At 36.2% G+C, this 23,648-nt stretch overlaps 2 protein-coding genes across 2 annotated transcripts in view; both read right to left on the bottom strand.

Annotated features, from left to right (window-relative positions):
* Nucleotides 1-15,029, bottom strand: part of abca4a (ATP-binding cassette, sub-family A (ABC1), member 4a) — a 129,295-nt gene extending 114,266 nt beyond the window's left edge. The window contains 7 exon segments of the mRNA XM_030123010.1: nucleotides 2-63; nucleotides 12,394-12,467; nucleotides 12,469-12,538; nucleotides 12,638-12,779; nucleotides 12,884-12,972; nucleotides 14,395-14,512; nucleotides 14,894-15,029. Coding sequence (XP_029978870.1) covers nucleotides 2-63; nucleotides 12,394-12,467; nucleotides 12,469-12,538; nucleotides 12,638-12,779; nucleotides 12,884-12,972; nucleotides 14,395-14,465 — 508 coding nt within the window. The 5' untranslated portion in view covers nucleotides 14,466-14,512; nucleotides 14,894-15,029.
* A 4,324-nt stretch (nucleotides 15,030-19,353) lies between these two features.
* The window catches only part of arhgap29a (Rho GTPase activating protein 29a), an 86,255-nt gene continuing 81,960 nt past the window's right edge, over nucleotides 19,354-23,648 (bottom strand). The window contains 2 exon segments of the mRNA XM_030123325.1: nucleotides 19,354-21,235; nucleotides 22,952-23,060. Of these exon segments, the coding sequence (XP_029979185.1) occupies nucleotides 20,274-21,235; nucleotides 22,952-23,060 (1,071 nt within the window). The 3' untranslated portion in view covers nucleotides 19,354-20,273.

The following is a 23,648-nucleotide window of genomic DNA, read 5'->3' as shown; positions in this document are numbered from 1 at the left end:
CTGAGCAGGAATGACGTCAGCATTTCATCATCTTTGAGGATGCTCTCCACCTTTCTTCCCTGCCTTTAGACAGAAGAAAAACAGAGGAATTTCTCACTAGAGGGACTTGAATATGAACAGAGGTGGGAAATTGAGAAAAAAACAACGACACAAAAACGAGACAAAAAAAGCGAGATGAAACAAGACAAAAAGACGGTGAAGATGGACAAAAACACGACAGAAATTAGATGAAAAGGTCAAAAAATACATGAAAATGAGACTAAAAGAAGGGGAAGCCAAGACAAAACAATGAAAATGACCCAAAGATTAAAAAAGAAAAAAAAAGATATAAAATGAGACAAAAATACAAAATATAAAAATCAAAAAGGACACACTTTCTGGGTGGTTGTGGTTCAGGAGGTGTTGAAGTCCACACTGAACCCCAGGATGAATCTGGAACATGAAGGTCCGTCAAAATGGAGAAACTATAGAAATGCAAATCCATTTCATTACACTGGTCAACAGCAAATTTATTGTTTAAGTTTTTTGAGCTGATTTAGGATAATTTTGGTGTGCTGAATCCAAAATCACATTAATTTTGCTCAATCAGGTCAACTTTCTGAACTATGCTACATATTTGGCTTTTTAACATTTTGCTTACATATATGGGCATTTTCACATCATATGATACAAAATTCTTTCATATTTCTTGCAATAAATGAGTTCTGAAGATTTTACTTTTGCCAATTTATGATTAATGTTTTTTTTAATATTACAGGTGAATGAAATGGCTTCAACTAGAAGATCTTGCAAAAATAAGCCTGACATATTCTGCTACATCTGCGGTGAATATACCATTGTACCTAACAGGTACAATGGTGAAATGATTTTTTTTCTCTTTAAAACCTATTTTGGGTGAGAACTATATAAAAAAAAAATCAACTGATAAAGTCACAAAATGTAATCAATTTTGTGAGAAGATCAAATTTTTCAAAATCAAATGAGCAAAAAAACCTGACCTGATTGAGAAAACAGATGTCATTTTTGGATTTAGCGGTGCAAAATGGTCCTAATTCAGTTGAAAAAACCTAGACAACTTGCAAAAAAACATTTTTTTGTAACCCAGTGTTATTTACGAATAAGTATAATAGTGGTTCAAAAATACGTTGGTGAAAATCAAACCAGGGATTCAATGCATTTACTCAAGTAAAAGTACAAACACATGTTTTGATATGAACTCAGGCAGTAAAAGTATTTCTATCGTTCTGGTTGTGTTAAAACCCATGCAGTTTTGATAATGACAGTGATTTTATATATATTATTTAGCTGAAAAAGTCACTTTTTCTTCAGTTTTCTCATAATACGTTCATATTTACCCAATGCTTTTATGTACATCTACATATCAGTAAATTAACTATAGGAAAATACCAGATTTTCACAGAAAAATGCTAAAGAATGGTGATAAATATAAAGGATCCTTCATTTGAAGTCTACATAACAATAGATTTAGGTCTTTAAGGGTAACAGATGACACCCTTTTCTTCACTGATCTAATTTCCTTCTCTATGACCTGCTTTATACATCAAGGGGTTGTTTATTTTATGTGTTATTGTTCTATTTTAATGTTGTAGAGACAATGCAAAATAAAAACAAAAACAACTAATACTCCCTTAAAACAACAATGTATAGATATTTGAGTTAAAATGTGAGGATTAACAGTAAAAATTCATGAGAAACAAATACTGAAGTAAAATACACGTTGATCTAGAGCAGTGGTTCTCAAACTTTTTACAGTGGACTACCCCCTGAAATATACTTTTTTTTTTTTTTTTGCCAAGTACCCCCACTCTTGCTTCAGCGTTTTTGATTGAAAAAATTAAGCAAAATTTGTTCTGTGCCAAGGTATCTGTTTATATTTCAAAACTTTGTAAACAAACAACATATATTTAACCGTAATATATATATATATATATATATATATTATATATATATATATATATATATATATATCTATAATATTATATATTATATAATATATATAAAATTAACCTCCTAAGACCCAGATATGGGTTTTCGGTCCTCATTTGTGGACAAGAGTTCACAACTTTATACAAAAAAAAGAAAACTGTCCACCACAAAGGACATGCCATGAAAAATTTTAAAAACTGCATCTGAAAAACTGCGGCTGCATCATGATGTTTCCAATATAGGCACTTATTTAATATATAAAAAAAAAAAAAAAAAAAAAAAAAAAAAAAGCTTGTACTTTGCTGACATTCCTGGGTCTCAGGAGGTTTAAAAAAATATAAACAAATATAAACTGAAAAGTGCCCTCTTTCATTGATAGAAAAATAAATAAATTGGTAATTAATTAATAAATGAACCTTTCATCAACAAAAAATAATGACTTAGCTACTCAAATAATCTTAAATAATATAAAATAGAAATGTTCTTAAAATGTTATCGAAGCTTAAACAAGATAATTGACAATAAAACTGTTATATGAATGTATTTATTGTATTTTAATTTCAGCATTAAATCTCATTATTTATTTTGTATTTAGTACATGATAACTTCTTTAATGTACCCCCTGGCTTCTTCCAAGTCACCCTGGGGGTACATGTACCCCACTTTGGGAACCCCTGATCTAGAAGAAGATTCTAGTATCTATGTATATATTTGTATTTTGTTACTTATTACTACACTTATGGCCTGTTGAGTTTAACCTTTCATGCATACTGGTCACTCCAGTGGACAGCTATTCTACAGCTGTTCTCTTGTATATTCATGGATTTTGTTGTTTTAGTTCCATATAACCAACACAGTGGACACTTATGCACCATCCCATATACTGACATTCACACCATTACTGTTACTTTGCTGCTCTTGATAAATCTGATCTGCAGTAACATGTTTGAGTGGAAATCAATTTCTAATTGTTATGAGACTGTAATTAACCGTTTTTTTGTTTTTTGTTTGTCAATGTGTCCTCTATAGGGGACAAAAGTTTGACAGTTTAACTAAAAATGCTTTCCATTGCAAAGGACATTCCATAAAAAAAAAAAAAAATCAATCAATCAATAAAAATTATTTTTAAAACAATGTATCTGAAAAAACTTGCATTATGCAGTTTCCAATCAAGACAATTTTTTAGTGTAAAAAAGCTAAAATTGTCAATTTCCTGGGTCTCAGGAGGATATTATCTCCATGAAATGAGTAATAACTAGTATTTGAGTAGGATAAAATGTCAGAAAACATCAGATTAGCGGCATTAAAAATGTTTTATTTCATAGTTTTCACACAGTATATCACTTTCTGATGATGAGTTTTAAATACATGTTTCTTGCATCAAAAATTAAACGCATGGTGTCCAGCTGAGTGGACATTTTTGTAACTCCACGAAAAATAGCTTCATAAAAACTTTTTTCAATTGCATTGTTTTTTCATGCCTAAAGAGGAATAAAAACACTCAAGAAAAAAATATTGACTAAGGTTCTCATAATTCATGCATGAAAGGGTTAATAACTATGTTTACAAAGACACACTGAACAACCGACTCTGGAGTCAGACACCGGATAAACTGGATAAGTTGGAAAATTCAGGATTAGAGGTACATATTTTAGGCAAGTCGTGACAGACCTGCTGCGTTCAGTGGATCCGAACATAGGACGACACTGTTTCTGCGGTGTGTCATTATTTCCTCTGGCCTGTCTATGCATGAATAACGTTTGTCTTGCCAAGCGAAGTGCCGGTATGGCCTCCGTCCAGGTACAACCCTAGATGAGTGCACCGTGATGTTTCCATGTACCCGCTGGCAAAAACAAAGACAAGGAGGGAGAACAGGGAGCCATTGACAGCAGAAAACTGAGGAGAATCATATCTGAGCAACGTGAGAAATGAGAAAAACAGAATGTCGTCGGTTACTTTTGTGTCAGTTCCCAAATGAAGTGATTTATCACCATTTATCCTAATATTATTCTCTGTATTTTGCATTTTTTTCCACTTAAATTCAGGCATTTTCCTATATTTAATTTACTGATCATGTACTTTAATAATCATGGTGAGATTACATTTGAGTGTTATTATATCAAAACCAGAGAAAACATAAGAAAAGTGACTTTTTCAGTTAAATATATCATTAAATGAATGTAAAACACTGGAAAAAAATCTAAATCTTACCAAGTGTATTTTTCTCTTCTAGTCAAAATATCTCATCACACTTAAAATAAGACATAATCACCTAAAGAGTAAGTTTTCAGCGAGATATAAGAACTGATTTTTAGACAATAGAGCTAGAAAATCTTATTTCAAGAAATCTTACCAAGATAATTTTTACTTGTTGCATTGGCAGATTTTTTTTTTTGCATGAAATAAGCAAAAAAAATCTTGAATTAAGCTAATTTGAACTTTTCTTAAATGATTTATCACCATTTATTCTAATACTATGCTCAGTATTTTGCATTCTTCAGGGAAAATCGGGTAGTTCCGTATATTTAATTTACAGATCATGATTGATGTCCATAAAAGCTCAAATTGAAGTTGTATGTAATTATATCAAAAACAGAAAAAATGGAGTAAAAAGTGACTTTTTAGTAAATCTGTCATTAACTGAACATAAAAGTGTGTCCATCCACTGTCATTGATCCAACTCCATGGGTTTTACTGGTGAATCAATGTTGTAGAAGATGACGGTGTTTCCATGGTAACTACGGAGCCTCTGAACGTCCAAATGGCTCATATTTGATGACCATGAAAAGACAACAAACTGCATTTTACTGTTATTTTAACGCATTGATAGGATTACTGGATCAACAGGTATTAAATAGTTTTGGTCACCAGTGGATTTGGGTCTTTATGGGTTAATGCAACAAAAAATAACTGATTTTTACAGCGTGGAATTAAGGATATTGATATTCTTGTACCAGTGACTATATAAAGACACTGTAATGCACATATTTAAGTCACATTATCTGTGTTTTATGACCATTAGGATGAGTACAGTTAATCAGTTACATAACTCTGCTCTCAAATGATTCAGTCCTCTTCCCTCGGACTCATGGGAACTTGTATGGAATGTGGATGCGTGTGTGCGTTGAGTCTGTTTGTCCATCGACATATTTGTCTGTGAAGAAGCTGCACAGAGAACCCCGGTCATAATCATTCACAGGCTGGAATGCACTCCTATCATCAGAAGACTTTTTCAAGCAGCTGGGGGAATACACAGTATACACTCAAACGGTGTGTGTTACATGAAGGGACATTTGGAGGGTTTACTGCCAAGGAGGTAATGTGACCAGTGACTTCTGTGTGTCAGCAGAAAACAGTACGTCTAATGTTCGTGAGATTCGGTGGAGGGGCAGTGCATCAACTAAAGATGAACCTGTTATATTTGCAGCTGCAGTTAAAGGTTGTGCAGTGTTGTGTCTTGTATCAGAGTGTCCCATGTTTGTTGTCATTCGTTCATTCATTTTCTGAACCTGCTTTATCCTCACTAGGGTCACGGGGGTCACTGGAGCCTATCCCAGCTACTTATGGGCGAAGGCGGGGTCCACCCTGGACATGTCACCAGTTCATCACAGGGCTTTGTTGTCATGTCAGGTTTATTATCACCTCTGCCAGGAGGTTTTGTGATCACTTTGCTCTTGCATGTTTGCGTGTTTGTTTGTTTGTTTGTTTGTTAGCAAGATAACTCAATAAGTTATGGACGGATTTTGCATGAAATTTTCCACGAAATGTTGATACTGGCACAAGGAAGAAATGATTAAATTTTGGTGGTTGATCGGGGGGAAGGGGGGGGCAGATCTGCCTTGGCGGAGGTCTTTGCTCTCTGAGTGCTTTTCTTGTTACTTCTATTATTACCACCGCCAAGAAACGGCAGAGGTTATGTTTTCATCAGGGTTTGTCTGTTTGTTTGTTAGCAAGATAACTCAAAAAGTTATGGTAGGGTTAAATTTGCAGTTAAATTTGCAGAAAATATTGATACTGGCACAAGGGAAGAAATGATTAAGGTTTGGAGGTGATCTTGGGGGGGGGGGGGGGGGGGGAGGGGGGAGGGGGGGGCGGATCTGCCTTGGGGAGGTCTGCCTCTCCGAGTGCTTTTCTAGATTATCAATTTATTACCTCCGCCAGGAGGCATTGTGATCACTTTGCTTTGTGTGTTTGCATGTGTGTTTGTTTGTTAGCAAGATAACTCAAAAAGTTATGAACAGATTTTCATTAAATTTTCTGGAAATGTGATACTGGCAGAAGAAGAAATGATTAAATTTTGGTGGTGATCGGGGGGGTCGGGGGGTTGGGGGCAGATCTGTCTTGGCGGAGGTCTGCGCTCTCCGAGTGCTTTTCTTGTTATTCTTATTGTTTATGTTTGCTACTATTAGTATTACTATTACTACATACTTATATTGCTCATTAGATAGATAGTTTGTTGATCCTTTGCAGGAAATTATTTGTTACGACAGCAGTAACAAGAAGAAACTAGAAAAGCACTCGGAGAGCACAGACCTCCGCCAAGGCAGATCAGGTCGTGCCCCCCCCCAAATCACCAGCAAAATTTAATCATTTATTCCTTGTGCCGTATCAACATTTCCTGAAAATTTCATCAAAATCTATCCATAACTTTTTGAGTTATCTTGCTAACAAACAAACAAACAAACAAACCACTATGAAAACATAACCTCCTTGGTGGAGGTAAAAACACACTAACCCATCCCAACAGACAACCAACATTAGAAACACAAGATAAGAAGTAAAAAAAAAAAAGAATAAAGATATATGAAATCTATAATATGTACAATAAAAGTAAGTACATACTTATATCAGTCCCTCCAGAAAAATGTGGGCAAAAATCTTTGATTATGCGCTGGAATAAGTTGGGGTTTTTATGTGATTTTATGCAGGAATTTTTAGCATGCTTATTTTGTCGGTTTACCACGCCTTATCGCTCACCTCCCTTCTACTGCATTTCATGAGTTTTGTTGGAACATTTGGAGCAGATCCATGAAAAAAGGGTGGAGGCTGTTTCACTTGAGAAAGCCCAGGGTTCCTTACAACTGGTGATGTAAGAGTCGGTTAAATAAAAATACTAACCAGTGGCAACAACTGATGAAAACAGGAAGAACAGTGTACAATGTAATACTTGTTTGGGGTTAAAAACATTGTGGAAGAGTTAGAGGAGGGCGGTTCGAAGCCTGGTGGGGGTCTACTCTCTCTGAACGCCCCTCTGGTTACATTTTCATGTTCTCCATGGGGGGGTGAGTGGATGAGGGGCATGAGAAGTGCTTTCCCACTAAAAAAAAAAACAACACACTGGCGGGGGGAAACTAAGGAGCTTATGTTACGAGCCTTTCTTAAATCCATGTGATGTAATCTTGTTAGACCGGACAGATACACAAACAGACCGACGGGAAAATGTGTGAGTCCGAAGATTACCCAGAAGACACTAACTACTACAGGTGGATTATTAACCCTTTAACCCCTGACGTTGTCAATAGTCACTTTTCCGTTGACCCTTCTAAATTTACGTAAAGGAAAAACGACAGTCTCATTTTTCGATTAAAAATTTTTGCGCTGGCAAGAGGTGGTTTTCGGGCGTAGCGCAAATGGTATATCACGCAAACTACAACGAAAAGACCTTTTTTTGCAACTAGTCAGGTGAATTAAAAAAAACGGATGAAGAGAAGAAGAAGAAGAAACATGTCGCGGTATGTGTGGACACACCAGGAAACCCAATCATTTTTTAATTTAGTACGAGATAGAGGGGAAATATAAAATAATAATAATGAATATATCTGTAAATCAATACTGTATTTAAGTTTGTCGTCATGTTTATGGAATGACATCTCATGTCATCTCGCGATAATAAATAAACAAATCATCACATTTGTGATTTAATGGAAAACCCGACTTTACGCACTTCTGTTTTTTTATATTTAGTAAGTATCGGTAAGTTTTGCACAGATGTCCAATGGAAAAGTGACTTGTGGTGAGCGTTCTGAATGTTTGATTTATTTTAAATATCATAAAAATAGGCAAAAAAAATAAGCTTTTGCTTCTAGCCCATTCCTTTTTTGGTTTTTATGTTTTTTACAATGAATGTACAAGTAAAATCACCAGTGTTTATATAACACTTAAAGAGTTAATTTTAACACTGCCTTAGTGAACATATGGTCCCTATCTACAAAGTGTAAAATTTACACTGAACATAGAGTTACATTTCCAGAGTCACATTACACTAGTAAGAGTTAATATTTGACACTACACTACACTAATTAGTGTCAATCAAGTTTTACACTATGTGAGAAGTAACACCCATAGTGTTATTCACATTCACCACTGAAGAGTTAAGTGTTTAAGAAATAATTTTTCCAGTGTTAAGGTCTACTTAACACTACAGGTTGATAAATAAATTACTCCAAAGAGTGTTGATTCTAACTGCCTCCTTCCAGTGTTACATGTGATGTACTATAGTCCCAGTGTCTGCAGGGGTGAAAAAAAGATACTATTATTTCTGTATCCAGAAATCTGCCGACCCGATATCACGTTATCCATTTGAAATTCGGTATTTGAAAACACGTACCCAACACTGACAACGACGACGTAACTATATTCTTGCACAGATTCTGCTTGGATGAAATAACAAAAGCCATAGTTTATTTACACAAACTTACAAACGCAGTTTTTCGATGCGAGGAAGATGGCGATGCCAGAGTCCAACTTCTCACTCAGTTTGAGCACGGAGGTAGGTGGGCGGGGCTTTTCAGAGTCATTATTTTTTAACACTGAAAGGTGTCTTGCTCTTATCGGTGTTGAATTAACTTTGAGAGAGGTCAATTTACTTTAACACTGAATATATGACACTGACAGTTGTAAAACCTCTGTAAGCTCCAGTTATTTTCACTGACACTGGAAGTTATCTTGTTAAATTTTACACTGTCCATTGTTGGAATAACTCCGAAAGAATTAAATACTTTGACACTGCATTTTTTACACTGGCAAATTTACTGTGTACTAAGTGCAATGATTGATGTAAAACCAAAAATAAATTCATTCATTCAGTCAAAAATTCAACCGTTTGCTAAAAAAGAAAAAACTTCAAAACGTGCTGATAGAATAGACCTTTATCGTTCTATAGACATCTGAGCATGCTCAGTGCACCCCCCACCACCTGTATAACGGGGGTCAAAACATAACGCAGTGAGTGAAACTGACTTGCTATAAAAATAGATGTTTTTTTAATTTTTTAATTTTGTTTTTACACCGTTCCTTGTTCCTTGTCATATACAAACTATCTTTTCACAAAAATCTGAATAGTACGAACAACCTGAAATTTCATAAGAGAAACTTCTCTTCTTAACCAACGTGATAATGCATCGCACTTTATTTCACTTATTATTTTTTATTGTGGATGTTTGTAATTTATATTGTTGTATGACTGGTATGTGTTGTCTTGAGCTTGAAATAAGTGCAATTTCACACAATATTCTTCCTGTTATTAAATATTTTGTGTATTTGTAAAATCCACTGTGAGCTGTAAGTCATAAAGCACATGTGTAAATGAAAACTGAAGCATAATATTATTCAGATGAATTCAATGAAATTCTTACTTTGCGAGAAACTAATAAATACACCTTGACCTTGATCTTGAAATAAGCATAATTTTAACAATATTATGCTTCAGCTTATCATTTACACATGTGCATTACTACTTACAGATCACACTGAGATCTACACATACACCTAATATTTAAGAACAGGCAGAATATCGTGTAAAATTGCACTTATTTTCCTTAACACATTTCAGTTTGTACATGTTTGTTCATGGTATTCCCTATTGTTGTGAAACTGACTTAACCCTTTCATGCATACTGGTCACATCCAGTGGACAGTTCTTCTCCAGCTGTTCTCTTGTATATTCATGGGTTTAGTTGTTTTAGTTTCATATCAGCCAACACAGTGGACGCTTATACATCATTTTATAAACTGCAATTCATACCATTACTGTAACTTTGCTTGTTAATTGTTACTTTTTGCATATTATCTCCATGAAGTGATACATAACTAGTATTAGAATATGTTAAACTGTGAGAAAACATCAGATTAGCTGCATTAAACATGGTTTCATTTCATTGTTTTCATATCACTTTATGATATTGGGTTTTAAATACATGTTTCTTTGCTTCAAGAATAAAATTCATGGTGTAGCTGAGTGGACATTTTGTAAATCTATGTAAAAAAAAAAAAAAACAACAACAACAACAACTCAATGTCATTGTTTTTTTCATGTCTAAGGAGGAATAAAAACACTCCAAAAAACAAACAAACAAAAAAAAACACCTCATCTAAGGTTCTCATAACTCATGCATGAAAGGGTTAAACATTTTCATATAATTTTACTTTTTTTTTTACACTAAAACAAAAAGAAAAAACTGGAGCTGTCATTATTTATTGGTTATTATGATAGTATTTTACTGGTCTGACCTAGTTGAGATTGATTTGGCGTGTATGTGGAACTGAATTAAAATGATTTTGACACTTTGATTGTTAATATCGCGGTTTTTTTCCTCCGTCAAGGAACAGCGGAGGTTATGTTTTCATCAGGGTTTGCCTGTTTGTTTGTCTGTTAGCAAAATAACTTAAAAAGTTAAGGACGGATTTGGATGAAATTTTCAGGAAATGCTGATACTGGAACAAGGATTACATTTTGGTGGTGATCAGGGGGGTGGGTTTTGATTAAATTCTCAGGAGGCGGAGGTCTGTGCTCTCCAAGTGCTTTTCTAGTTTTAAATTATTTTAACCCTTCATGCATACTGGTCACTCCAGTGGACAGTTATTCTACAGCTGTTCTATTATTTATTCATGGGTTTTGTTGTTTTAGTTCCATATCAGGACTCTTATGCATCATCCAAAACACTGCAATACATACAATTAGAGTAACTTTGCTGTTCTTCATAAACCCTGATCTGCACTAACATGTTTTAGTGTGACTGTAATAAACAAACAATTTTTTTTTTTTTTTTTTTTTGCATATCCTCCTGAGATCCAGCGATGAATTTTGTCCTCTATAGGGGACAAAAGTTTGACCATTTTACTTTACAAATACTGTGCATTGCAAAGGACATTCCATAAAAAAAATCAATAAATAAATAAAAATAGTTTCAAAAATGTATCTGAAAAAACTGTTGCATGAAGCAGTTTCCAATCAAGACAATTTTTTTTTTTTTTATGTAAAACAGCTAAAACTGTCCATTTCCTGGGTCTCGGGAGGATAATACAGGGTGGGGAAGCAAAATGTACATATTTTGAGGCAGGGATTGAAAGACAGTGTATGACCAATTAGTTTATTGAAAATCATGAGAATTTTTTTGCCACAAGAAAATTGACATAATAGAAAATGTTTTTATTCTATGTGTCCTCTTCTTTCTCAATAACTGCCTTCACACGCTTCCTGAAACTTGTGCAAGTGTTCCCAAATATTCGGGTGACAACTTCTCCCATTCTTCTTTAATAGTATCTTCCAGACTTTCTCGTAATAGTTTTGCTCATAGTCATTCTCTTCTTTCCATTATAAACAGTCTTTATGGACACTCAACTATTTTTGAAATCTCCTTTGGTGTGACGAGTGCATCAGCAAATCACACACTCTTTGACGTTTGCTTTCCTGATTACTCAAATGGGCAAAAGTTTCTGAAAGGTATGATAATAGTGTTAGGTATGATTATGACATCAATATATGTTTGGTTTCAAACACAATTGACGTAGTGCCTGCTGAGAAAAACAACTAAATGTTCATTGTAATTTGCTTCCCCACCCTGTATCTCTATGAAATGAGTAATAACTAATATTAGAGTATGATAAATGTGAGAAAACAGTAGCAATTTAGCATTAGCGGCATTAAAAATGCTTTTATTTCATAGTTTTCACACAGTATATCACTTTCTGATGATGAGTTTTAATAAATGTTTCTTTGCTTCAAAACTTAAAATGCATGATGTCCAGCTGAGTGGACATTTTTGTAACTCCATGAAAAATACGTTCATTAAAAAAAAAAAAAAAAATCAATTGCATTGTTTTTTTCATGCGTAAAGTGGAAACAAAATACTCAAGAAAAAATATTGACTAAGGTTCTCATAATTTGCGCATGAAAGGGTTAAATTATTTTTGTATTCTATGCCAAAGGACAGATTGGACTCTATAGCGGGCTAGTTTGACCCTCAGGCCTTATGTTTGACACCCTTTTTTTTTTTTTTATGCATGTGTTCTATCTACACAAACGGAAAATATGCATCGCAAAAGACCAGAGAGGAAGTCCAGGAAGCTATTTTTTACCCTTCCGACCCCAGCTGTTCCAGGGAATCAGCTTATCTGCCCTTCTGCAGCCGGTTCTGTTTTGTGTGTTACGATGAAAGCTGGGGGCACTGACCTGCGACCCGATCAGGACGTTTGCGGAGAGTGTTCATGAAGTCACTCATGGTGTTCAATTCCCTCCAGAGGGCGTCCCAGCTGCATGAACTCCGGATCACTAAGGAGAATTTCCTGGGCATCCGTGTACAACCTGGCCAGTCTGAAGGTACGACAACACATCATTTATATTTAGTTTTTGTTACTTTACGTGGATAAAACTCTAAATCTACACATGCTGGAATCCAGAGGTGACGCTCACATGGAGTTGTTGTAGTTGGACACCTGGCCAGGGGATTCTCACGGGGTGGGATACTGGAAACAAGGGTTGTTGGCATTGCATAAGATTCCCTGGATCCACGGCAGGACCCCTGAGGATGGCATGGCCTTGTTGGGGAAGTGGCCTAAAGAGGGGACAAAGGGTTGGCTGTCAGAACACATTCATTCAAACCCTTTGTCAACATTTATTAAAAAATTTAAAAAAAAAAAAAAGCCTTTCTATGCTTACAGTCATGTTGACAGTAGAGTGGATTCACAGTTCGGAGCACCACTAGACTCATGAACAGCATCACAGGCCACAGGATCTCCATGTAGAACGCCCCTGGTTGGAAAACACAATGGATTTTACATTTACTTTGTGTTGGAAATTGTGGAGTCTGGACAAATGTTACTGATGAAAATGTCACCACATACAGTACAGGCTGATGGACGGATGACAGCTACAATGTTCTATCTATCTATCTATCTATCTATCTATCTATCTATCTATCTATCTATCTATCTATCTATCTATCTATCTATCTATCTATCTATCTATCTATCTATCTATCTATCTCTTCATTTCTTTATTTCCATCCCTCCCTCCCTCCCTTTCTCTTTCTTTCTTTCTTTATCTATCTATCTATCTATCATCTATCTATCTATCTATCTATCTATCTATCTTTTGACATTAAAAATATCCATCATCCATCCTCAAAAAACCTTGTTGACATTAAAAATATCTATCTATCTATCTATCTATCTATATTATCTATATATCTATCTATCTATCTATCTATCTATCTATCTATATCTATATCTACATCATCTATCTATCTATCTATCTATCTATCTATCTATCTATCTCTTCATTTCTTTATTTCCCTCCCTCCTCCCTTTCTCTTCTTTCTTTCTTCTTTCTTTCCATCATTCCTCTCTTTTTTCTATCTATCCTATCATCTATCTATCTATTATCTATCTATCTATCTATCTATCTATCTATCTATCTTCTATCTATCTCATTCTTTATTTCATCCTCCCTCCCTCCCTTTCTCTTCTTTCTTTCTTTCGTCTTTCTTTCTTCTTTCTTCTTTCTTTCCATCATTCCTCTCTTTTTTCTATCTATCTATCTATCTATCTATCTATCTATCTATCTATCTATCTATCTATCTATCTATCTATCTATCTATCTATCTTTTGACATTAAAAATATCCATCCATCCATCCTCAAAAAACCTTGTTGACATTAAAAATATCTACTATCTATCTATCTATCTATTATCTATCTATCTATCTATCTATCTATCTATCTATCTATCTATCTATCATCTATCTATCTATCTATCTATCTATCTATCTATCTCTTCATTTCTTTTTCCTCCCTCCCTCCCTTCTCTTTCTTTCTTTCTTTCTTTCTTCCATCATTCCTCTTTTTCTATCTATCTATCTATTATCTATCTATCTCTCTATCTATCTATCTATCTATCTATCTATCTATCTATCTATCTATCTATCTATCTATCTATCTATCTATCTATCTATCTATCCATCCATCCATCCATCCATCCATCCATCCAATAATTCCTCCATGTTGTCAATCAGGCTGATACAGTCCTATTATGTAATGTATACATTTATTATATTCATGCTACTTTTAACTCAACAAAATCTTCCATCCTCAGTCCTCTGCTGATCTTTACTCCCAAAGACCTTTCCCCTTTTCACCCCAGGTTAAAAGTATAATTAACAAATGAGAGGATTTTTACCCTCTGCTTCATGCGGACGGTCATGTTCTTCCACAGCAGGAGTCTGACCTGTCTTCCAGCCCCCATGGCTCCTCCTTTTCACCCCCGCGGGGGTCGGCACCAGCCTAAGAAACCTGCATTCAACCAGCGCACATTTCTAAACTTATGAAGAAGCCATAAATGATCACTTGCATTTGGAAAGTTGCGTTCATCTACGAGGAGTGCGGCGATTCATTCAGTGAGCGCAGCAGGTTACAGACAGAAATAGCCTTGTAATGAGTCTAATGAGCTAAACACACTTCACATAGTCGGTGTAAGCCTTGACTTTTTTAACCACCATCTCCACGACCACTGCGCGTTGTTATTTCTACCTACAAGAACTTCTAAAAATAGCTCATTCCCGGTGGCCACTAACTAGGTCATCTGTTTTTTCAAATTTTTTTCCAGTTTCTGTACTTATACATTGGTTAAATACTTAATCAAAACTTCAATCAGGTAGAAAAAACATGACTTACCTCAGCGGAACCCTTGTACTGCAGTTTGATAATTAAAGAATACAGCATGAGAAGACATCCTGTATTGTGAGTGTTCCTCGGGGTTGCTAACACAGCTAGTTTCCAGACCTTGTGAATAGTTAAGCAGATTGATTTAATCTCCTTTCTCAGCGCTGGCAGTCTAACACCTCTCATCCATTTGTTGAAACCTACATGACCTAACCAACTGCACTATAGCGTACATGCTCCTGCTGTCCACATGAAATTTATTCATTTGCAGGCTGTCACACTACTTGGTAACAGTTTGAAGTACATGACAGCTTTAAGCAATTAAAGACCATTTTTGTTGAGTCAATTTGTCTTTTTTGAATTAAGTTTCTGCAATAAAGGAATGCTCTGTGCTCATCTGGGGTTGTTATAAACTTCACTAAATGCCAAATATGTCCATTTTACATTACAGGTCAGTAATAAATATAGGCTAATCATCATAAATAGGCAATCATGTAATACCATATACGCACTGAATGTTGTAATGACAACAAGGGCTGACTTGGACCTACACCCCCTATTACTCCCTACTGCCCTATCAGTATCATTATCCCCTCACCTCATCTGTTTTAGCGATTCCTATCTGTCCCTATGACCATTCATTGACCCCAAAAGACCTGGAAAATGTAGATTAACGTTAGCGTCTAAATTTGACTTGAAGGTCAAGATGGACACCCAAAGACCTCATCCAGGAGCTTCTCAAGTTGCACCTAAATACCAAACATGTACAAGATCAGGTGATTTGGTGAAAAGTAATAATGCTGACACCATTGACAAAGGCCAAATTTGATGCAACGACCCCGATTTGACCGTGAAAATGAAGGTCAAGGTCAATGCTCAAAGAACTCTTCAAGAGGGTTGCCTAAGTTGCACCTAAATACCAAACATGTACAAGATTAGGTGATTTAGTGAAGAGTGATAATGTTAACGGTGTTGCAGAAGGCTAAATTTGACCAACAGCCCCCAGTTTGACCTTGAAAATGAAGGTCAAGGTTGACACCCAAAGAACGTGTCCAGGAGCTTTGCAATTTGCACCTAAATACCATACATATACAAGATCCAGCAATTTAGAGAAGAGTAGTAATTTTGACGCTGTTGACGAAGGCCAACTTTGACCAACGGCCCCCAGTTTGACCTTGAAAATGAAGGTCAAGGTCAACGCCCAAAGAACTCTTCAAGAAGTTGCCCAAGTTGCACCTAAATACCAAAAATGTTCAACATCAAGCAATTTAGAGAAGAATAATAATGTTGATGCCATTGCCAAAGGCCAATGACCCTGATTTGACCTTGAAAATGAAGGTCAAGGTCAACACTCAAACAACTCTTTAAGGAGTTTCCAAAGTTGCACATAAATACTAAACACGTACAAGATTGGGTGATTCAGTGAAGAGCAATAATGCTACCGCCGTTGCCAAAGGCCAAATTTGACCCAACGACCCCAATTTGACCTTGGAAATGAAGGTCAAGGTTGACACCCAAAGAGCTCTTCCAGGAGTTTCCCCAAGTTGCACCTAAACACCAAAAATGTACAACATCAAGCCATTTAGAGAAGAATAATAATGTTGATGCCATTGCCAAAGGCCAAATGTGATGCAATGACCCTGATTTGACCTTGAAAGTGAAGGTCAAGGTTGACACCCAAAGAACTTACCCAAGAGCTTCCAAAGGTGCACCTAAATACCAAACATGTACAAGACTGGACAAACTGGTGAAGAGAAATGATGCCATCGTTGTTGCTGAAGGCCATATTTGACCCAACAACCCCAATTTATCCTTGAAAATGAAGGTCAAGATTAACACCCAAAGAACTCTTCCAGGAATTTCCCAAGTTGCACGTAAATACCAAACACGTACAAGATTAGGTGACTGGATGAAGAGTAATAATGTTGATGTTGACATTGAAAATGAAGGTCATAGTCAACACCCAAAGAAGTCTTCTAGGAGTTTACTTGGGAAAGGTTGAATTAAAGAGGATTAGTGTGGATTCTTTTTTTTTAAAATATATATATATATTATATATATATATATATATATATATATATATATATATATATATATATATATATATATATATATATATGTATATATAATTTTTTATTTCTTTGGTATCGTTGGTATTCTGGATAACTCAGGAGATTTAAACAAGAAAAAAAAAGCATTTGAATTATATTTATTCCTTTTCAGTATCACTTGTGGGAAATGTGTGAAATATTGTTCTGAGTAAATATGACACTGACAATGATTCATTCGTGCCTTTAAACCTTCCTCTCAGGCCACATAAACGACTAAATATAAAGCTAGATGAAACTGACGTCGTTTCCTGCTGTTGTGGAAAGTGAAGCTACTTTTCCAAGTTTCTGTTACCAGTAATTGCAGCTGTCAATCCCATATTTAACCCCTAAATGTCTGAAAACCTACGAGGATACAGAACTTTTTTAGTCTTTAACCCATAAAGACCCAGTGATACTTTTAAGGCAGTTCCCAAATGATTTTTTTCTCTGTGTTTAATCTTTCTTAAATGATGTATCACAGTTTATTATAATATTATCCTCTGTATTTAATTTTTTTTCATTGGAAATCATGTATTATCCTGTATTTAAGTCGTTGATCATGTAGATGTTCATTAAATTTCTGAGTAAATCCAAAGATTATTATATCAAAACAGATGAAAATGTGACTTTTTTCAGCAAAATCTATCCTTATCTGAACTTAAAAACAAGTGTCTCCATTCACTGTCATTGATATAACTCCATGGGTTTTACTGGTGAATCAGTGTTGTAGAAGATGACAGTGTTTACACGTTAACGTCCAATGAAATAAAGGCAAGGAAACAGGAATTTTGACACATTTAACCCCTTTTGCCAAAACTTCCAAAGGGATTTTACTCCCCATTTATGATGGTAGTATCTAATGCATTTTGCATTTTTCAGTGAATATCACACACTTCCCTATATTTTAATCTACCGAACATGTTTGTAAAAGCACAGGTGTGATTGGCAAAGGACAAAAAAAGCAGGAAAAATATACGGCGCACCACATGTCCAAAAATTCTTAGAACACATCAAATAACCTTTCGCAACAATTGCAGGAGCTCTGCAAATGAATGGACTACTTGTGGCGTGACATCAACATATAAACCAGAGGCACTGGTGAATAGTCATTATGTTTATCAATACCCGACCTGCCCCCCCCCGCCCAAAAAGAAAAAAAAAAGCGGATTTGCATGATTCACACAGGCCTAATTTTCAGGTTGGAAAAGCTGGATTTATCTGGAAGAATCGCACCCCTGTAAAAGCTCAAAGGCTGTTATTTCAGCTCTAAGAGAAATAAAGCAAAAGTAGTTTTTTTCTGCAAAATATATCATTAACCGAGTGTTTACAACCACAAACTCGATGGGTTTTACTGGTGAATCAATGTTGTACAACAGTTTCTCAATGGGGGAGTTGGGAAACCATTGGGGGGGCATTTGGAATGAGAAACCTGAGAGGGGGGTGCTGAGACAGAAATGGGGGGGCGTTATTCTGTATAAATATCAATATTAAGCAGCATGTTATGTCAATGGTGAATTTCCTTGACACCCCCCCCCCCCCCCCACCCCCCGACGGTCCTTCGCAAGTGGGTACGTTTCAGTACTTATTGAGCTACGGCCTTCCTTCGCAGATTAGTTTTGGAGGGGGTGCGGCAGGAGGCTTCAGATGAGGTGAGGGAGCAGTACCTATATAAACCCACTGAGACCTCAGACCCACTCGCACAACCCCGCTACCCTAGTTGCAAATGGTTTTCGAGAGTGGGGGTGGAGGCTCATGATGATATGAGGGGGGGCGTTTGTTCAAAAAAGGTCGAGAAACAATGTTGTAGAAGATGACTGTTTCCAAACGTCCACATGGGTCATATCTGATGACCATGAAAAGATGACAAACTGTATTTTACACCAATTATTTACATGGATTGACAGAATTAGTGGATAAATAGGTATTAAACAGGGACATCAACAGATTATTTAGGTCTGTGGTGGATATTTGGGTCTTTGTAAGTTAAACAGAATCCAGAGAAGTTCAGACCAGTTGAATGACAATACGCTCAAATGTAAATGCCCCCAACAATACCAAAAAGTCTTTAATCCTGGAAATGCCTGCGCTAGTTTCTGTGTAATAACAAGCAATCAGAAGTGCGAAGTGCAAAAAATCCTGTTTAATTCCACAGTAATTCATGCAAACAGAAATTCCCAGATCTGCCCTTATTTCTGGATTTGTGCCAAAGTTTTAATGAGTTACTTTTGACTCATGCTTTACTTCGCACAAAGTTTCATTAAAATCAGTGCAGGCGTTTTTGCATAATCCTGCCAGCAGACACATTCCAGACAGACAGAGAAACTCGCAATAATAAGGTTTGTCTGTCTCTGAGGGTAACAGAAAAAGAAACATACAATAGAATCCGAGCTGGAAGTTGTCAGATATATTTTAATAAGTTACAAAAGGGTGTGTGTTCTCATGTACCTGTTTCTTTACACTGAACTTTTTAACATTCGGTCGACCATGCACATAACCTCGAAAACAGATACCATTTAAATAAATGATGCGCTCTCTATTACTTACAAAGAACCTGCAAGGTTTAGGTTATTTATAAAACTACAGTTGTAAAAAGTAAAAAATAGCTTTGGCTAAAAGAGAAACGTAAATGTTATATTAAAATACGAAAAGATAATGCCAAAGTTCAACCCGTTGACATCTCTAAAAGCTTTTCTGCTCAGTTTAAGTTGACGCCATCCAAATCGGATAATATAAAAACGAGCGGATGCATATCGGTGCTTCGACACGTTACCGATGTCTAGAACGTTACCAGGTACAGCAAGTAACAAATGCCATTATACTGCTTTATACAAGTTATTAGAAATGATTAGTTAGAGCCTAAATGTAACAGTTTAAAATATTCTGACAAAGTATTGATGTCAGGTAAGTGCACCAAACATTGTTTTTTTTTTTTTACAAAGTCGCAACTACGTGCACTACTGTAATGATTCAAACATAGGGTTTTTTTGGTATATAAACATAAAAAAAACACATCATGAGAATATGAACTTTATACACAATATTCAAATAAAATGTAATTGCACGGTTTTCAGAAAAGATTATAAATATTCTGAGCTGGTGCTAGTGTTCGGAGCGAGTGATTGGTGAATGAAATACGACTGAATTGTGTGTAAATATACAGTTTTAAGTGCATCCTGTTTGTGTTTTGAGGACTGAAGGTTTGTCATTTGTGCACCCGGTCCCAGAATATACGGTGGTTTTCTTCGCAGAGTCACTCCATATGTCCTCTGTTGTTCACATTGTGAGATTCTAACGTCCAAGAATCACACAAAATGAGCCTCCCGATGCTCGACCTCCTGAAGGCGTCGCGGTCTGAGTCTCTGGTAGACCGGTTTGGCCTGGTTTTGCCCGAGTTCCTCTGGACTCGGACTGGGAGACTCAGACGTCGCCGCCTGGTCGCCCTCGATGTCCTCCTCAACGGGCTCGTCCACAGACAACTCTATCTCAAGACCCAGCTCTTCCTCTTCCTCCTCCTCATCGTCGTCATCGTCGTCGTCATCCTCCTCCTCATCGTCATCCTCAGCGCTGTTCGTTAATGCGAAGTTCTTGAGCGCTTTGGTTCCTGACGGAGGTTTGTAGAAGGTTCCCGGAGGAGGTTGGAGAGTCCGTGGAGCTCTGAAAGCCGTTGTGATGAGGCTGCCTTTGATTACGTTGTCCTCCCTTCGTAAAGTCCTGCTGGGCCGCACCGCGATGGTGTACGGCCTGTTGGGGTAGATGGTGCTGATGCTGCTCGACGGCAACGATTCGGAGGCGTCGGCCACTTTGGCGGCGTCCGTCGCCGTGCTCTCCGCGGATGAACCGGATACGATTCTCACAGTCCGAGACGAAACATCGTGGTGCTTGTACTGTTTGTCCCAAGTTCTCCTCAAAGTCTGGGTGTCGATGAACGTACTCCGGTAATGCGTCCCCACCCGCACTTTCGCCGTCTCCGTTTCGTCCACCTCTTCGATCGACTGGCTGCAGCCGCCTCCCTGTCGGTCGTCTTGGTCGCTGCCGTTTAAGGAGTTGCTGTCGTCGGATTGGCTTCGGCCGAGCATGCGTTCCGCTGGCATGCTGACCGGCCGGGTGAGGACGCCGGCCGTGAGTTTGTTGCGAGGGTGTCGAAGCTGGACCCTGGCGACAGTTATGTGATGAGAACGACAGAGGCCTCGCTCGGTGGATTTGGGAACGTCAGGGACACTGGATGACAGAACCCCGTTGTAGGACTCCGAATCCACTTCATCCACTGCAAAAAACAAGAAAGGTTTAACATACTGGGTTTAAAAATAGTTAACCTTGTAGGTCAATTCAAACAGTTCTTATTTACAATGATGACCTGGCCAAGACGCAGCAGAACAGGGAGATAAAACAGGAAAGAAACTAATAATATAGTCACACAATACATGGACAAAAGTATTGGGACACGCTGAATTCAGGTGTTTCTTTTCTAACAGGGGTCTGGGATACAAAACAATGATGACAAATGTCATAATATAGCTTTATATTGGGATAAATATCATTGCATTGGTTAGTTTGGTTTAAATTGTTATCTTTGCTTCCAAAATGCCTCAGAGACGGTTTTGACTTAATTTCTCTCAACACTGATTTTGTTTTTTTTTGTTTTTTATATATATATTTTTTATCTATGACTATGATTTAAAATGTTCTTTCTCTAAACTTCTAAAATATTTTTCGTGCTCTGACTGTAAATACCTATTTTCTACCATTAAACTTTAAGGAAATATTAACGTTTTTATCTCAAATCATCATGAACAGGACATCTTACAGCGGCAGCCATGATGTGTCCCAATATTTTTGTCCATATAGTTTATAAATATCAATATTTCCTCAAAGTTTAATGAGATGTGAAGAAAGTAGATGGTTGTTGTGGTAGAAAATTATTATTTACAGTTAGAGCATGAAAAATAGTTTAGAAATTTAGAGGCAGAACATTTAAAATCAGTCATGGATAAAAAAAAAAACCTCCAAAAAAAACTAAATCAATGTTGAAAGAAATACAATAAAAACCAACTCTGAGGCATTTTGGAAGCAAAGAGAACAATTGTAATGATTTTATCACTATATAAAACTATATTATTATATTTGTCATTATTGTTTTGTAGCCCAGACCCGTTAGAAAAGAAACACCTGAATTCAACTTTTGTCCATATAGTGTATAATGAGCCTTAACAGTGCTAAAATAGAGTAACATTTACAATATTTACATTGATGTATTTTTAAAAAGAGTAGCTATTAACAATGAGAACAGAAAGACGGATAATACAGTTTTACAACATGTCTAATAGGGGTGTGTATTGGAAAGAATCTGGCAATACGATACAAATTGCAACACTAGGATTACGATACGATACATCACAATATATCATGATACTGTTCATAAAGGCAATTTTTTGTTCGTTTCTTTTTTTTATGATTATTTTCTTGAAGAATTTAATTACACCAGAAATATGCACAAATACTAAACACATTTTTATTACAGTCATTACAGTTCAAGATCCTGTTCAAATGTTCATATTCTATTGGTTCATAACTAACATAACATTATTTTTGTTTAATCCCAACAAAAGAACTAACATTGTTTAATAAAAGAGTGTTAAATAATAATAAATAAAATACAACAAAAAAGAAAAAACAAAAAAACAAACTGAACCTCCACAATATCTGCATTTGAATGAACACTTAAAAATATCGATGCAGAACTTTTTAATATTGATACAGTATTGTGAAATGAAATATCGCAATATATTGCAGAACCGATATTTTCTTACACCCCTAATGTTGAGCCAATGCTAAAAGGAGGTAACAGGTACAGTATATATGGTGACGTATTAAAAACACAATGGGTAAAAGCAAGTGTAGTGATCTTGTATTAATGGATGTATAGAACTTACGAAAGATTTAAGAAAAATGAATGCTCTGCTAATTCGGTAAGAACACTGACCAGGTTCAAAGTCGCTTCCATCCAGGTTGGGCATGCTCTCCTGAACCTCAGCCAGCAGGTGTGAAGAAGGAATGATAGAGGAATGTCTTTTATACACCTTAGAGCTCTGCTGCGAAGGCGAGGCAAAGCAAAAGAACAGAAAATAAAACATGTAACGTTTCTGTTAAATCCAAAATACACCAAAATATTGATATTGAACCCTCAAAGAACTAGATATTTTCAGGACCATCATCTCATCCAGGAAAGGCTATGTTTCAGTCACTTAACGTCACATTTTGACAGCTCCTTCGACTATGAACGAATATATGCCTGCAATTTTTTTTTTTTTTTTTTTTTTTTTTACAGTTTTTTACAGTGTTTTACCTCTGGACGAGTTTTTTCACTTTGCTAAATTTCTAGCCATTAATTCAAATTTCAAAAAAGTGTAAAACAGTTGCTTTCTTACATAAAAAAATTAAGATAATAAGTATAAAGGTCTGTCTGGAATCCCTCCTCTGTGGCTTTTCCGGGGGTTTCTACCAGTTTTTTCCCAGTCAAAGCTTGTTTCTGAGGAGTTTCCCCTCCAAGTCAACTTAGAACAAAATTTAATGCCCATTTCACAGCCTATTTCACGACTACACAATGTCAGCTTTTTCGGGCGACGTACACGTGACTAATGGCTGCACGCACGTTGGGCTGAATGTTCTGAGATCATTTC

Source organism: Sphaeramia orbicularis, chromosome 20 (assembly GCF_902148855.1).
Source record: "Sphaeramia orbicularis chromosome 20, fSphaOr1.1, whole genome shotgun sequence".
NCBI classification, from domain to species: Eukaryota; Metazoa; Chordata; class Actinopteri; order Kurtiformes; family Apogonidae; genus Sphaeramia; species Sphaeramia orbicularis.
The sequence above is the reverse complement of the archived record's forward strand: the minus strand, read 5'-3'. Positions and strand labels throughout refer to the sequence as shown.